This window comes from Ochotona princeps, chromosome 8 (genome assembly GCF_030435755.1).
Source record: "Ochotona princeps isolate mOchPri1 chromosome 8, mOchPri1.hap1, whole genome shotgun sequence".
Taxonomy (NCBI): Eukaryota; Metazoa; Chordata; class Mammalia; order Lagomorpha; family Ochotonidae; genus Ochotona; species Ochotona princeps.
Window position 1 is genome coordinate 43,494,358 of NC_080839.1, and position 18,170 is coordinate 43,512,527.

The following is an 18,170-nucleotide window of genomic DNA, read 5'->3' on the forward strand; positions in this document are numbered from 1 at the left end:
CCTACTTGTGGCCTGGGAAGATAGTCAAGGATAGCTCATACCTTTGGGACCCTGCACCCCATGTGGGAGACCTAGAAAAAGCTTCTGGCTTTGGATTGGCTCGGCTTTGGCTGCTGCAGTCACTTGGAAGATCTTCCTCTCCGTCTCGCCTCCTTTCTGTATATCTGACTTTCAAAAAAAAAAAAAAAAAATATATATATATATATATATAACTCTTAAAAAAGAAATGAAAAAACCCTAGAATCAGAGTCCCTGGGCATAGTATACTAGAGGTTTATCTTCAGCCTCTCAGAAGTAGTTACATCAGGGCCCAAAGCAGTAACTAATTGCTAATCAATTGACTAATCCCCTCCTTACAAGTGCCGGGATCCTATATAGGCACCAGTTCATGTCCCGGTTGCTCTACTTCCCATCCATCTCCCTTGTTTGTGGCCTGGGAAAGCAGCAGAAGATATCTCAGAGACTTGGGACTATGTATTCATATGGGAAACCCACAGGAGGTTCCTGGCTCCTGGTTTTGGATTGGCTCAGCTCTGGGCATTGCAGCCACTTGGGGAATGAGCCAATGTGTGGCAGATCTTTCTGCCTCTCTTCTCTGGAAACCTGTCTTTCCAATAAAAGTAAATAAATCTCTTTTTTTTTAAAAAAAAAAAGTAGTTACGTCAGTGTCTACATCTACCAGCAGTATAAGAGCATTCTTGGTTAGCCCATATTCACAACCTACACTTAGTGTTGTTAGGCATTTTAATTTTTGTCAGTCTGACAAGCATGAAGTAATATTTCACAATTGTTTTAATATGTATTTCTATGCTTGCCAGAAGAGTTAAATATTTTTCATATGCTGACTTTACCATCTTTCCAAGCTTTGCCTGTCTGACCCTTTGTCATTTTTCTGTTGTTAACCCTTTTAATATTTACTTATAACAATAGCCTAACACTACCTTTTTTGTCTTTCATATTTGCTACAGGTGTCTTTTCTTGTTCTATTATTGTCTTAACTTTTTATGTGGTTTTAGTCATCCAGAAATTCAAAATTAGCCTTTTCCTAAAAAAGAAAGTGCTGCTTTTGTGTATCTATTTGAAGAAACCCTTCACTGACCCAAAAACATAAAGATCAGCTATAATTTACCCAACAAATTTAATGTTTGCTTTCCCATTTTTAATGGTTAGGGGTTATGTTTGCTATGAAATAACAATCTAAAGTTTTCTTCATTTTGAAATACAGTTATCACAGCATCCTTTGTTGGAGGTTTATTCTCCCTCTCCAGTTTCCATGGGCTCTCATACACTGTCTATGGCCAATCGCACACACACACAGATTTGGGATTCTCATTCTGTTCCACGGTCTTTCCTGCTACATCATGTACCAGCTGGAGAGGATTATTATTTCTGATAGAGCAAGCTCTCTTACCTTCTTTTTTTCTAGAGTGTCATTAATTCCTTTGAAACCTTTAATCTTCATTTCATTATTAAGATCAGTTTCTAAGTTTCAAATAATTCCTTCAGAACATTTCCTAAACTTGAAGTGATGGATTCCCTTGAGGGAATGGAGACAGCCTTCTAATATGGAGTCTTTAATTGCATGACCACAACAGATTGTATCACTTCTGTTCCGGCCAAACATGTCATTTTTTTGGATATGGGACAGAGAAAAAAAAAAGTGAACAGTCCTCCTCACAGAAATGGAAAATATCCTACCAGAATGAGAATTCCTGGGCCATTGTATGATAAAACAATATAAAATCTACTTTCCTCTTAAATATGTATAAAATTATTTGAAACAAGGAAAGTAGCACTAAATTATTCTAATTGTAAATTAGTGCTTTAAAAAAGTAAAGGCGAAGGCAGTCTTAACCTAGCAGTGAAGAGGCCCACATCCCACATGAGAGTTTGATACGTGGCTCTGTCTGTGACTCCACCTTCTTGCTAATAAAGACCAGGGACATGGCAGGGACTGCTCATGTGATTGGATTTCTGGGAGATCTGGATTGACTTCCTGGACCCAGTTTTGGCCCAGGCTAGGCCCAGCCCAGCCCCAGGAGTTAAGGCATTTGGAATGTGAACCAGCCCATAGCTCTGTGTCTCTCTATGGGAGATCACCCCTGGGTCTCTGGCAGCTATCTGGTGGGTGTGGTTCACACCTTACCTGTCCATGACCTGAGGCACAGCTTCCAGCCCTGTGTGCAGAACATGACATCTGACGTGACTGGAGGGTGTAGGGGAGTAGATGTGCCTTCTAGCCAATTACAGTGTCTAGTGGGTGGGTGGACTGTTGGGAGAAGCCTTCCAGCCCTCCCCTTCCCTATCCTTTATAAACTTGTAGCTGGTGCACAATAAATGGAGATTCCCCCACCAGATCGTCCTGTGGTTCTTGCCTCCAAAGAACGCTGTCACCTCATCCCTCGGTGGCCTCGGGGCCTGCTGACAGGATCTGTCTCTCTGCCTCTTGAGTAAATAAAATAAAGTACGTAAATAAATACAAGTGAAAACCAGTGGAAAATATTTGCAATAGAACAGCCTATAGCCTGAACAGCTATTAAGACAGATGGCAGATGTGCAAAAATAGGCTGAGCAGAGCAGCGAGTGGAGGAGAGAATGCCTCCACCTACAGAAAGGAGTGGATTCAAATAGGAAAATTACCACAGGCTCACTGCAATACATAGAGTACGAGCACTACAGAAATTTGATTGGCTGAATTGAAGCAGTAGGCAGTGATATCAGGGAAATTGTGGGCAAATTAGGGAAATAATGAGATTCTTTTCAAGACCTGAAATTCTATGGCTCTGTGTGGTCTCCTTTTTCAGTAAGCAGTTTCGTTTTTCATATAGAGGCAGGCTCTGTAGTTTTTTTTTAATTTTGTTGGTAAACAAGACTAACCATTATACATTTTCTCACATGTGGAACCATGAACAACTTCCTGAAATAAATTCTACCAGCCAATTAACTCCTATTCGTTTGAGTTCTTGCTGAATCAGTTTTGTTAGTTTTACTTTTTGATAGAACATCATTTTGTTTTGTGTAGTGTTTTGCTAGAAGGCTTGCATCTATATTTACAAGTGAAATTGAACTATTTGATGGGGGTGGTAGGTATGTCCTTGTACTAACTTCATTGAAATGAATTGGAATAGTTTTTCCTTGTCAATCAGGAAAATAATGCAAATAGCACAAAAGAAAACTATTTCTAACAGAGTTGAAAATAACCTGTGAACCTCTTGGGCCTAGGGTTTGTTTCCTTTCCAATGTGTGAATGTGTGGAGTGGAGGAGTTCATTGACTACAGTGTTGAGAACTCTTAACATTAAGCCTAAACTTATTTTCAAATTATTTTTGAAGGCCTCAGTATTGCAGGTAATGAGCCTAACTAATGGATAGGCCAACTGCAAAGCCATGGAATTGGAAGAGAAATAACACTGGATAGAGAAACAAATGCCAGGCTCATGCAACATCTGCTTTTGTTTTCCCAGGTCAGGAAGTGTGCTGCACCACTGGAATGAAATCTATTACTTTGTGGAACAGCTGGCTCATAAATTCATCAGGTAAGAAGCGCTAGGACTTGACCTCACCTTCTCTGCCATAAGTGAAACCAGCCCGCATTGGCTATTCTGCTCATCAGCACTTTCTTGGGGGCTGTTTTTTTTGACAAAGGTGGACCCCACATCTCAGATTACCTACTCCGTTTCGTTTTCCCTCTTTGTTGGGTAGCACATTCTTGTTAAGGGATCTTTAACATTAGGCCTGCACAGTGTCCCATGCTGGGGCAATTGGCACATTTTAGCTCTTCTTGTGCCTAGGGAATCCACTTTGTCTAGAACTGTACAAGTTTTAGCACCAAAAGTCTTACACCCTACTGCTTGCTGTTTGATTACTCCACTATGTGCCCTGCCACTGAGCATTCTCAAAACGCTTTCCCATGCAAGGTCATGCAATTTTGATCATGGTCATTTAACTATTGTGGGAGTGTTGGACGAAGTACTTTATAGTAAATCAGACATCTACTGCCAAAAGAAAGGAAGTTAGTTCACCCTCACTGTGTGTAGCCTCCAAGAGATGACACAGCTGTGACAGCTTCTCTGACTATGCCTGAGGCAAGTTTGATCATTGTGAGTTCCAGTTCAGTTCCACTTCCCACTGTGTGGCTTCCACAGAGTCTTCCAGTTGAAATGAGTGACCATGAAGTTCACCCTTGAGTAATGGTATTTATCTCAAAATAATATAAGGAACACAAGCATGTTCCTTCCACATTCAGTTTTTGATCCGTACATACCCACCAGTTGAACTAGAAGGAAAAGTTTGAGGAATATTCATTTTTCAATGCTCAAAATTGAAAACTATATGAGGAAACGCCTAAACCCACACAGTTGGAAAAGGCAGTGCTGAATGGAAAGAGGGGATAAATTTTACAGGAAAAAGAGAAAAGCAAATGCTTGATTGATATTTTAAAACAGAGAGACAAAGAATCCTAGAAACTTTAAATTGAAAGGCACAACTTTCTGACCTATCGGAAATGCAGAAGGCATTTCATAACCTTCATCTTAAATAGCTGTGGCAAGAAACTGCTGCTTTTTCAGGAAAATGGTCCAGTCATTGGGCAGTTCCACTTTTAGAACAGCCTTTTTGTCGTTGAGCCAGACTCCTTTCCTGAACTCTGCTCCATTGACCTTTTACAGTGATGTAAGACATGTCTGCCTCCAGATGCTTGACAGTACCTGCTGTGTCTGTAGTTGTTCTGCTTCTCTTCTGCTCCCTCTCAAGTACGGGGAGCTGGTGAGAAAGCATTTGAGTTAGGTGGATGTTGGATTTGATTTCAAACTCCATTGTGCAACCATAGCGGTTTGCTTACCTTGCCTGAACCCTGACTGCACATTTGGGTTATTAAAAAAAAAAAAAAAAGCAAGTGCAAACCAGCCAGCCCAGTGACTTAGAGTGGGCACATAGCACTTCTCCTTTGCAGCCTGTCAGCAACTCCAGGTTCTATACCATTTTAGAGAAAGTTGTGAGAGGGAGGAACTAAGAGAACACTTAATCCAATTCCTTTTCTTTATATGAATTAATTAAAAATCAGAGACTTTTGCAGGGATTAATCCAAACCATGTCTCCTTCTTGGAATGAGTCCCCCAAAAGGGTGGCACAAAAACATTTAGACATTGTCATGCAAACTCCTTGAAGTAGGCTGTTTCAATGGCTGCCATAACACAAGGGCCTACAATAGCAATAGATGCATGCCACATGCTCAGGCAGTATTATTGAGTAGCTGATTGAATAGGTGATTTTTGGTTATTCATTTTAATAACTAATCTAAAGCGTTAGTTTGATATGGGGAAAATTCACGCAATAGCAGTGGCTGATGCCCACACAGATACAACACAACTGATTTCAGAGGGATTCTTGACTTGTCAGGTAAAATTCACACTGTCTGGCCTCTTCCCATTTTCCTAACACTAATTCTAATTTCTTACCACTTTCTTCGAGCCCCAAGCAGGTACCTCCTCACACCTATTACACTCAACAGAGAATTTCACTTCTCACTTGACCAAGAATCCAGAGAGGACTGCACCAAAGGGATACCCTCAAGCTTCAATCCTACTCCTGAAAGATGTACATAGATCTTTTCCATTAACCTCTGAGATCCCTGTATCCTACCTGCTTAAGGTCAACCTCTCCATTTTAGTCACGTTTTACACCGTTGTCTTCAATCTCCTGAAGGTCTTTGTTTTTCTCTTGTACTGTCTTTACATTCCCCCAGCTTCATTCCCAGTCTTCAGATATAGACTAATCTCTCCTGCCCATTGCTCCCTCTCCCCCAAATAACAGTGACCGTGGATCTCCAGACTAGGTCTTCCTAGAAATACTATTCTATTTGGTTTTTGTTTGTTTTACTGGTTTCACAGTTAAATAGCCTTGAAGACTTGATTCTGACATTCTTGCTTCCCATTCACTCCTTCTCCCACCACCATTCATCTCGATCCACTCACTCAGCTACCTGGGATATCTGCTGGGACAAATCCAGTGAACACCTTGCCACCTTTAGTCAGTTAGAGAGGCTTCAAGTGATGCAGACTTAACCCCCTGCAACTCTCTCTACCACCAACTTCTGTTTTTTCTTTCATCTCACTGGCATTAGCCAGCCTTTTCCATGTCAGTTTAAGTTCTCTCTTCTCATTTGCCAGTACTTTCTCCACACAAGTTTATACACATCAGTATGCTAATGACTTCCAAGTGCTGTTTCTAATCTAGACTCACAGACCTGTTGTTTCTTGGAGCCCTACAATTCCCACATTTGAATTCATTCTTTCCAGAGCTGAACTCAGTATGAGCCAAACATTACAATAAAGTGGCTAAGAGTCCACGTTCCAGAATCGGTATGCTTAGCTTCATTTCTCAGGGCCTCATTCTCCTTTCATGGAAAATAGGAAGAAAATATCAATTTCATTAAGTTGTCCCAAGTTTAATGAGACCACACATCCAAATAAGTTACAATAGTAGATGGTATGTAGTAAGAGCTTGATAAGACTGTCCAGTATCATGTTATTATAATCGTTATGATTGTCAGTATTTATGAGACAATGTCTGGCACTAATGATGTACTAGATGCAGAATTGTGTTCTGGTCAGAAAACCAGGAGACTGATATTCAATTCACCAGATACAGCTTGAACTCTTGTTGAATATGAAACACCATGCAATGGTTTGCAAGAAGCATCACATGTATGTTAGCCAATGTAGACTTCCTCTTTGAGGCAGTAGGAGCCACTGAGGGTTTTATAGTAGGTTATTGACAACATCTGATTTATATTTTAGGGAAATAATTCTAGGAGCACTGTGAAGAATGAATAGGAGCAGGAGTGAATCTAGGCAAGGGCACAGCTGGAAAGCAAGTGTAGTGGTCAAACGATTGAGGTCAAAGTTCTAGGCTAGGAGATGACCAGGGTGGGACAGGAGGAATCAAGATGAGCAGCAGCCATGTTAGAAATGTGGGTTGATTGAATTGTGTAAATCTAGCCCTACAGGTTTGTGTTACCTTGCTGAATCTACTCATCTGACCTTCTACTTCATAGAGAGAAAGACGTTTGGGCCTCAGCTGGCTGAGAACTTTTTTTTTGTCACCCAAAGTGTAAATTTTACCTCGACAGTGCTCCTAAGCATTTCCATGTAATATCCAAGACTTGCTCATTCACTAATACTGAGAAGTGTATCTCCCAAATGGAATAGATACTCTCATGGCCACTCAGCTCATTAAAAGCTGATGACAATCCCACATTCAGAGCAAAGAAAGCTTGCTGTGTGATGTTAATTTCTGATGGTGTCAACCTGCAACAATCTGAGACACATTTCAGTGTAGAATACACTGGACTACAGTGAAGACCCTGACAACATTGTCTTCTCCCTTGCTACAGATGCCATACAGGCCAATCCTGTTCTAGGACCACACTTCTTCAGACAGCACAGGATGGCAATAACTTTTACCTTTCTTGCAATCCATGCAATCTACCCTCATTGGATTATGGTGTCAAATCAAAAGCAGCCTCCAAAAAGATAGAGTGAGTTCTTCCTCTGGGACGCAGTGTCTTATCCGCAACTGACCAAACACTGGCAACACCAGCTTAGGGCCCCCTTTGGGTTGTGGGTCCTCAGCTGTGGTAGCTGCAGGAGAAAAGCAGGCAGGAAAACCCTGGAAGGAACTAGCCTGTGACTGGCCAGTCACCCTCATGGAGTTTCTTTTCCTTTCCAGCCCACAGCTAAGAATGTCCTTTATTGTCTTCTCTACTCGAGGAACAACCTTAATGAAACTAACAGAAGACAGGTAAGGACACTTCCTATCCTTGTCATGTAACGTCTCTCCTCCTGAGAAGTGCTGAGATTTTTGTCCTGATGCCAGCTCTAATCTGTCAGTCATCGTAACCTAATAGCTGTCTTTTTGAGCTTGAGCCATGCAGTTTGCTTGTGGGCCTTTCTGTTGGTTTGCTCTGTGGTGACTTTTGATAGAAACTTCCTGATGTTGGTTGAATTCTAGAAATGACTAAATCACATTAACGTAAATCTGGTGACTCAGTTGGCTAACTGTGAGCAAAATGTGAGCAAACTTGGGGGACTATATTTTTCTTTTATTTAAATTCAATTTATTTTGTGGATTAAGTTTTCAGAGCCATAGAAATGAACTCTGAAGGAGGTAAGAACTTGAATTATTGTCATACATACAAGGAAGAGACTAAGAAGGGAGGGCTTGGGTGTCATAAAATGAAAGGAAATTTTAATCAGGTGTGGGAAAATGCTAGCATAAAAGGAATGGTTCGATCTGACTTACCAAAACATTGTTTTGTATTTTAGCAAAACCTTGTAATAATAATGTTTTAATAAGAATTTGAAGTACAAAATCAAATCATTATTCACAATCAGGATGGTATGTTGGAGAGAGAAGACAGTCTGCTTATACAAATGACACTGCACACTTTTTCAAAAGGGATTGACCCATATGAGAGATACTCTGTGGAGCAAATGTGGAATTATTGACAGATTTCTTTATGGACACATTGCAAAACAAGGAAGGGCAAGTGTGTTGGTCAGTTTTCTGTTGCTATAAAAAAATACCCGAGGCTGGAGACTTTAAGAAGAAAAGAGGCTTGTTTAGCTCACAGTTTTGGAGACACAAGTACAAGACATCAGATCTACTGGGTTCTGGCGAGGGCTTCCTTGCTCTCCCAGCATAATGGGCGGCTTCACGTGACAGCAAGTGTGGACAGGGAGAAAGCAGTCCTGTGTTGAGAAGTCAGATTTATGAGCATGGCTTGTTTTAGTTTCTTTAATTTGTTTGTTTTGGAAAGTCAGATTTACAGAAGGAAGGAGAGACAGAGAGAAAGCTCTTCACTCCCCAAGTGGCTGCAACAGCTAGAGCTGAGTCAATCTGAAGTCAGGAGCTTCTTCCAGGTCTCCCACACATGTTCAGGGTCCCAAGGCTTTGGGACATCCTCCACTGCTTTCCCAGGGCACAAGCAGGGAGCTGGATGGGAAGTAGAGCAGCCAGGATACAAACCGGTGCCTATTTGGGATCCTGGCGCATGCAAGGCAAAGGCTTTAGCCACTAGGCTACAGAACCAGGCCCATGGCTTGTACTTTTTTATAACTGCTTGCAGGAACTAAACAACGTCTCGTGGGAATTGCAATAATTACCTTCAGGCTGGTGCCTCAGGTGACTGAATCACTTCCCACAACACTTCACGTGTATTTCAGTTATTTGAGTGTTCATCATTTATTTGAAAGAGACAGACACACACAGAGAGGTGTGCCATGCAGTTGATCTTGCTGCCTTCCTCTAAACAGAACCATAAAACCTGAGAAGTTTGTGTGGTTTTTTCCTTCAGTAGGGGCCAAGGCACTTGCCAAGCTCTGAAGTGTCTCTAGCCATCATCCAAGCTTGTAGTCTTGCTCAGTCTCTAGATGTTGTTAGACTTAATGCACAGAGGCCTTTTATTCAGATAAAAGAAGGGCTAAATAGAGAAAACCTGATTAACCTTGCCAAGAGCACATACATACCTCAAAGATCAAGCCATGCGTGTCTAATACATCCAGTGGTACAATGAAACAACACGTGGCCCATTGCATCTGTTAAGGTTCCTTTTTTGCTCACTCTGCTTCTCCTTGGAGTCAAAATTTTAGAGCTAATACAGGCTGACACCTGCTTGCTCCCTTTAAGGACATGGAGGGGATATGTGCGTTTATCAGCTCAAAACCGAAATCAGATCTTATCTGTTCACATTTTCATACAATCCGAGACTTCCTAGTGTTGCTTCATATTGACTCTATGCTCCATGCATGAGAGTTTGGCCAAAAGATAAGAGAACATGTTACAGATATTGTGTGCAGTACTGCTCGAAGCCTCTGGGGACTTGGGAGGGGCAGGACAGTAAGGGATTTATGAGCCTCATCAGAATGCCAAGGCATTCATATCCATTTAGATTGCTTCTGATTGTTCAAAATGCTCATCTTCTGAGTCTACTTTGAGTCTAGGTGGTTGTTTTGGTTTTGGTTTTGGTGCTTTAGCTTCGCTGTTGCAAGCATCGCATGCCAAAGAGAAGACAGAAGTTAGAATTCTTACTTTGTCATATGTGGTATTTAATGTGGGATGAATATGCCTCAAACAGCAGCCAGGCTTCCCTCGCTAAAAGCTGAGTAGATTTCCTGTGGTGACTCCTGGCCCTGACCCATAGCCCAGTGGCAAAGCCCAGGGTGGTTGTCTGACACATCCTCAGCCTTATCAGAAGAGACATGGGCACATGATCTCTCCGAAATGCTTTCTCGGGGCATCCACCAAGCAGTCGGGCCTTCAGATCTTCCGATGTAGGTGTTTTTCTGAATTCTTTGCTCATAGTGTCTTATTGAGCATGAGAATACAGTCTATTAGTCTACTAGTTTAGCTGTCTTGTACAATTTGGAAAGGGAAGCAAGAGTTAAAGCGTGCAGGCTGGGATCACTGTCTTTGGAAATTTTACTTTTTTTCCTAAGCTTTGTTAAGATGTGAAAGAACAAAGCCTAACAAAGCAACTCTGGGTCAAAGGATTATTGTTTCTTATTCAGCCCACTGACCTCATTTGCTTGTTGAGGAAAATGATTTCCAGAAAGCTGCAATTATTTTCTCAAGTTCATTCATGTATTCGGTAGCAGCATAGTTATTATTGCTTTTTTAAAGTTCACTGAATTAAAGTTGTCAAACCTAGTGATTTTACATCCAACAGTCTATTCCATATGCATGGCTTCTGCATATATGTTGTTTTGTTTGCTCTTTGTGGAAGCTATCACTACACCTATGTATATGTTCATACACATGCAAATATGTATGTATCTACCTATAACATTTTATTAAAAGCTATTATGTAGCAGTTTCATAGAATATTTTCTTCATCTATAATAAGGGAAAATAATGATGTCTGATATGGTTGTTAAGAGGATTACAACGGGATTAGCACCATGGCTATTGGCTAATCTTCCACTCTATGGTACCAACATTCTATAATGGCACTGGTTCGTGCCCTGACTGCTCCAGTCTAGCTCTCTACTTATAGCCTAGGAAAGCAGTGTAAAATGGCTCAAGGCCTTGGGACCCTGAATCCACACAGGAGGCTCCTGGTTCCTGGTTTCAGTCAGCTTAGCTCTGGCCATTGCAGCCTAGTGGAGAATGAACCAGTGGATGAAAGACCCTCTCTCTTTGTCTTCTTTTTTTCTGTAAATCTGCCTTTCAAATAAAAATAAATAAAAGTGTTTTTAAAGAGAGAGAGAATTACATCATATACATACTGTTGTAAGTAGATGGGAATACCAAGGCAGAGAAAGCTGAAGGCTACTCTGCTCTGAAAGTATAGGGAACTCAGTTTGTACCAGGAAGCCCAGCCTGATGTGCCTGTTCTAATTACTCAACTACAGAGTTTCCCACCATTTAACCCGTATAGACAATTTTAAGTTAAAAACAGATTTAAGCCTTCACCACCTAAACCCACTGTGACTTTTCCAAGAAAACAGTTCTCGGAAAACCCATGTCCTCTATATGTCTCATCTTCATGGTCGTTTGAAAACTGGAGCTTACTAAAGAGGTAAAAAGGTAGCATCAGCATTTCGCAGATGGGTGAAGAGGTTAAGTGTGGCTTATTGCTTAAGGAGGTAGAGTGAAAGCCAAGAATTCCTGGCTCAGACTGCTGAGTGAAAACCAAGAGACCACACTTCTCTAGCCCTCTCAGCCATTCTCTGGATTGGTGGAGAGTGTGGTTTTACCATTAGTGTCACAGGGGAAAATGACATATTCTGAACACATCACTTGATTCCTGGAGCAGAATGATTACAGGTTGTCATTACCAAGAGACATGGTTCCAAAAACCCTTTCTAAATTTAAAAATAACAAGAGAAAAAGCATCTTTGGATATTTAGTGCTTGGAAGAACTCTCATTTATTCCATTTTGGGGTCCTCTTTAGTTGCTACAAGGTTTGATGGTGAGAAGATTGGGTATCTCTTTGTTCTCTTGTCCTCATAAGAGATATCACATATTTGGAGACCATGGGCAAGTTTCTTACTTCTCTATGACCCTATTTCTTTAATGAATATAGTGGTAATATCTACCTTACAGAACCCTTGGAAGAATTAATAATGCAGGCTCAAAGTAAGTACCCAATAAATCATTATTTCTATTGTTGTTGTAAGGGGGTTTGATAAGTGGATAAGATGGCATCCAAAGTCCTCTTGGACACAAGACACCCCAATCCTCACAATATATACAACAGGAATTCAAAGAGGGAGTCTCCAGTTCTTCCTGGCTCACATCATTTTTGGATGTTCGTGACATTTGGCAGGTCTATCTCTGCACAGGGAAACACAACACAAGCTTCTGCATTAGTTTGACACCAGCAAAAATTATTACTTCCTTTGTATAATGGTTTTAGCAAGAGTCCTTCCTGACAAAGATGCACAGCTTTGAGTCTAGGGGATTTTTCTCAGAGCGTCTGGGATGAGTTGCAGTAATGGTAAAAGGAGCCCACCCTGGAGAGTTCAGCAGGTCTGTGGACAGACTGGTGTGGAAGGGGAGTGTGTTTGCTGGATTCTTCCCATTTAGTGTCCCTGTTAACAGGATAGAATAAAAAACTATACCTTGGGGTCGTAGGATGTGACATACATGGAGTATTGAAAAATAAGAAAGTTATTCAAAGTTCTTTAATTCTAAAAATACATGTTCATTGTGTTCTGTTCTGTATGTACTGATGTTTGATTTTATGTACAAATCCTGTTGGGTTTTGTCTTCAAGTTTGGAGTGTAATATATGCTCCAAGAAAATAATTCATGTTTTCTGCATCTTTGTGTATAATACACTGTTGTGTACCAAATTTGAGTTCTGCAGATGTAATAAGGAGAACATAGTCTTTGAGCTGGGTTCCAGTGATGGTTCCACAACCATGTGCTTGTTACTACACTTCCTTGAATCTGCTTTTTCATCTACACAATAAAGCTAACAGTATCTACCATATGTTGTGAGAATAGGGGAAATCATGTATGGAATGTACCCAGCAGAGATGTTGGCCCATCATAGATATCCAGGAAATGCCTCATTTCCTCACCACCTATTCCTCATGTGGCAGATACATGTTAAGAATACAATTGGGCAGTGCAGCATCCAGAAACATCTCTGTTGTCTAGATGAGTGAGAACTGGGTAGCAAACATCAGAAGTAGTTCACAAAAGCAAAGACAAAGCCAAGAAATAGTATTAATCAATGTTAGGCAGGTCCACATCTGAAGAGATAGCCCTGTCACCTATATGCTCTTTGTGAACTTCAGATGGCTGATCTGTCCTTGATCCTGTGTCACAATGATGAGCTACTCCTCTCTGCCAAGGAGGGGCATCTCCAGGCTGCAGCTGCCAAACAGATGCAGATGTTCCTGCTCAGTGCTCTGGCCCAATGTGAAGTCAGATGCAGCATTTGGGATGGAAGGGGTCTGGGAGATCATGGAGTCCCACACCTCCATTTTACCTTTGAGAACACTCGAGTTCATGGAAGTTAGCTGGCATACTTATGACATGGTGGAACCAGAATGCAATCACAAGTTTGCCTTCCTGCAAAGTCTATGTTGCTTTAAATGCACCTGACATTGAAGACCTGGCACAACAGTGCAGTGTGAGAACTGGGGACTGGAGAGGAAAGCTTTGAACTGAGTTCTAGACTACCTCAAAGAATTCAGGAAGAAAAAAGCTACACAGAAATATGAGCAAGAACAACTAATGAGATAGAAGGCAAGAGTACAATGCCTTGATAATCAACAAAAGAAAGCATTCTTTAAGTCAGTCATGGGCCTGGTGCCATAGCCTAGGGGCTAAAATCCATGCCTTGCATGCTCTGGGATCCAATGTGGATGCCAGTTCTAATCCCAGCTTCTCTACTTCCCATCCAGCTACCTGCTTCTGGTTTGGGAAATCAATAGAGGATGGCCCAAAGCCTTGGGACCCTGCACCTGGGTGGGAGGCCCGGAAGAAGCTGTTGGCTCCTGGCTTTGGATGGGCTTAGCTCTGACTATTATGTCTTCTTGGGGAGTAAACTAGTGGACTGAAGATCCTTCCTCTGTCTCTCGTCTCTGTAAACCTGACTTTCCAATTAAAACAAACAAGCAAAAAGTACTTAGGAAAAACGTCAGACCTGTCATATCTTGACAAAAAGTTGAATCCAGTGAAGCCAGAGCAGTGATCACAGTTTGGACAAAGTTGTGGAGGCCAATGTCAGAGGAAAATGAGTTAAATATAACAGTTTTGCCCTTTCTCAAAAAAAAAAAAAAAAGTCCAGCCTGTTCAGCAAAAACTTGAAGCACAAGCACAAAAATCCTTGTTGGGGAAACCAAGAACCATTTAAACTATCAAACACTGCTTATGAAGACAGAAAGAGGAAGGTTGAGTGGCAAATGATGTAGCAGTTGTAGAGGAGTGAATTAGAGCCCTGCAGAAGTTTCTGAAGAGGAACCTGCCATGCAGCCTCACAGAGCCCCAGAAAACTGAAGCCCTGGAACCATCAGACACTTCAGAGGGCAAGCCAGGCCAGAGGGTGAGGACTGGGATCCTGTGCACAACTGTGTCTAAGGCGTCACTCAACTGCAGAGCCAACCCCTGCTCCTGCTCCTGCTGCAGTCTGACTAGCATCCCTCTCCATCTCTACCAGACAAGAGGAGGAAATTCTCCAGTAAAATTGCAGAAGAATGGGTGTTTATGGTCAGGGACAGCAAACTTGGTGAGATCATGATGGCATCCAAACAAGCGGTGTAATGCTCTCCAGCCTTCCCTCTCGTCCAGTTCGGGACTGAACATCTACGGGAAGTTTTGAAAATGCTTCGCTATAGAAATGACTGTCTTGTAAAGTGTGTGTAGGGGAATCATATCCATACATTGATGTCTGACGTCCCTTCGTGAAAAAACTGGTTGATTGACAAAAGCTGGTCATCCACCAACTATTGCATCCTATCAGGTACACAGCTTCCAACAAGGCTTTTCATCTCCCTTCTTCGGTACAGGCTGTACTCAACTGCTTAACAGTTGAAGAAGGCCTCCACCCGAGAAGTCAGAGATGTTCATGAGATTGTGTCATAAAGAGAAATATAAATGAATAGGCCTTCAGCAAGAGGGAGAGGTGAGGACAAAGAGGACTTTCTTTTTAAAATGAGAGATACTCAGGATGGGCTTTTGCCTTAGCAGTTAAGATGTTGCTTGGAATACCCACATCCCTTATCAGAGTACTTGGGGTCAAGCCCAGCTGTGCTGTCAATTCCAGCTTCCTGTTGGTGTGCACCCTGGGAAGCAGCATGTGATGCCTCAAGCAGCTGTCCCCCTCTTACCCACATGGGAGACCTGGATGAAGTTCTGGCTTCTGGCAATATCTTTGCCCAGTCCCAGCTAATGAAGGCATTTCGGAACTGAATAGTGGACAGGGGCTGTTTCTCTCCGTGCCTCCCTGCCTCCCTCTTAAAATAAGTTTAAAATGAATTTTTTGAACAGATGACAGTTGGCCAAGGGATATTTATTTGCTTGTAATCACTTATAATCAGCTTCTAGTATCTTTCTTCCTGACTTGAGACAAATGTGTAGTCGCAAACATTTAGAGACAGCCTTTACAGCATGTCTGCTTCTGGTTAGGATATGGAAGGCTGTGAAAAACCTTCATTTCCATGGTCAACCATAAAATCTCAGACAAAATAAAATTCACATGTGTCCGTGGGACTGGCAGAGATACAGGAAGCACTGAGGAGCTCAGTTAGAGACAAACAAGGCTTTGCAGCTAAGCAGAGATCTGAGGGTGGACGCTTGGTTTTGCTCTGGCCACATGGAAGAGTCTGTCTTCCATGACCAGTCTTTGCAAGGTTGAAGACCTACTGCATGTACTGGAAGGACGGATTCAAATGTGAAATGAAAACAAATCACTCAGCCTAACACTTCTCCCTCAGCTGCATCTCTGTGTTTTCTATAAAAGCCACAGTGAAATAGTTGCTGAAAAGTAGAGCAAAATTACGTTGCTGGGAAGATTTTCATGGTGCTTGGATTCTGGAGTCCTGCCAGACTTGGATAGAGATGTCAAACCACCTGAACCTGCACTTAATGCCCTTCCAAGTCATGCTGAAAAGATCACAAAGTCAGGGAAGGGCTGGAAGCCAGGCATTGAGCTAATCACAAGGAAGACTCTGATTAAAGCTGCAGCCCAGCCCAAGCTTAACCTCACTCAAGGAGGAAATCTAAATGATCAGCCCCTCACTCCTGCCCACAGAATGAAAGGCTTCAGTTCCGCAGCAAGTAAACCAAATAAATCCATACTTTACCATCATAGCCTCTGCTTTTGTTATAAACAGTATCCGCTGTACAGATTAAAGGATTCTGAGACATGGGAAATTCAATCCTTAATAAAGAAATGATCCATGGTGAAGTGCACTGGATGAAACAAACAGCAGATCACTATTGGAATGAGCAAACAAGGAGCTTAAAGCAACCATTATAAACATGTTAAATAACTGAGAAACAAGTGAGTATCCTGAGATATCAACAAAAAACTCAGAGCCATGTGTAATCCATAAACCTGAAAAAAATAGAAAATCTAAAATAAAAAATTCTCTGTATGAATTTAATTAAAATCACATTATACACTGCAGATGAATAAAAACAGATGAATAAAAAGTATTCAGACAAAGAAAAGTTTAGCAGATATAAGGAAAGAATTGGCCAGGTCTTGGGATTTGTAGGATAATATCAAGTGGTACAGTGTACATCTAATTGGAATCTCCAACATGTAATACACACAGAGATCCAAGAATCTCAAGGAACCCCAAACAGGACAAGGACAAAGCAACCATCACTTACGTATATCATAATCAAATTTCTGAAAAATCTTATAAGCAGCCACAGGGAAGAGGGAAAAGACATATTGCAGAGAAAATAACAACTTTTCATCAGCACAAAACAGATACAATCCTGAACACAATGGAATGATACCTTTAAGGAGAGAAAAGAAAGAAGAAAGTCTACTTAGAATCCCTTATCCACTTGAAATATACCTAACCTGAAGGCAATATTGAGACATTTTAAGGGATTTTTTAAAAAGTCTGAAAAGCTAATTATTAGCTAATCTGCCTACAAAAAAATAAATGTTTGAAGAATTCTTCAGACTGAAGGAAAATGACCTCAGATGTAAAGCAGGTCTTAAAGAAGAAGAGAAGAAAAAGTACCAAAAGCAGTATGTGTTTAATTGATAATACAAAGCTACTTTCGTTTTATTTGTTCATAAAAAGACAGTTAATTGTTTAAGCCAGAAGTAAGAGCACCACACAGTAGTTCCTTTCATCTGTAGTTTGACTTAAAGTTTCAGTTTTCTTTGCTCTACCATGTCTCAAAGGTATTAAAATTCCAGAAGTAAGCAATTCATATATCTAAAATTGAGAGCTGTTCTGAATTGCTCGATGAAATCTGTCATCCAGCTTCGTCTCACCCAGGATGTGCTCAAGCAACCCCTACTTTATTTACTAATAGCCCCAAAGTACATGAGTAGCAATGTTGGCAACTGGGATATGCCAAAGAAAAGCCATAAAGTGCTTCCTGTAAGTGAAAAGGTCAAAGTTGTTGACCAATAAAAAAGTGTCATATGCTGAAATTATTATGATAAAATGAAGTATCTATGACAATGAGTCTTGGATCTCTTGAATTAAATGAAAGGAACAGAAATTTGTGCTTGTTATGCCACTGCACTTCAAACAACAAAAGCTATAGCCACAGTGTCTCTGAGTATTTAGTTGAGATACAAAAGGCATTACATTTGTGGTAGGAAGACATGAAGAGAAAACATGTTCTGACCAATGGCAAATGGTGCATTAGACAAAGACCTCATCAAAGATCCACCCCAAATGAGTGACAACAATCTATTGCCACAAGTGACAAATGGTTATACAGATACAGGAAAAGATTTGTATTAAAAAAATATCAAAATGATGGTTTGTGTCAAAAAAATGTGTGTGGGAGAAAAGAATATTTTCAGGGCTCAGTTTCAGGCATCCATCGAGAATCTTGGAACATATATGGCTAAGGAGGAAACTGTCATATTTTGGAGTTTATTACAAATATGATATAAAATGCATGACGATTGGGATTGACACAATGGCTCAACTGCTAATTCTCTACCTGCAA

At 41.1% G+C, this 18,170-nt stretch overlaps 1 protein-coding gene across 1 annotated transcript in view; it reads left to right on the top strand.

Annotated features, from left to right (window-relative positions):
• ANTXR1 (ANTXR cell adhesion molecule 1) overlaps window positions 1-18,170 on the top strand; it is a 194,909-nt gene that overhangs the window by 20,646 nt on the left and 156,093 nt on the right. The window contains exons 2-3 of the mRNA XM_058667911.1: window positions 3,464-3,535; window positions 7,728-7,799. Of these exons, the coding sequence (XP_058523894.1) occupies window positions 3,464-3,535; window positions 7,728-7,799 (144 nt within the window). The remainder of the gene's footprint in view (window positions 1-3,463; window positions 3,536-7,727; window positions 7,800-18,170) is intronic.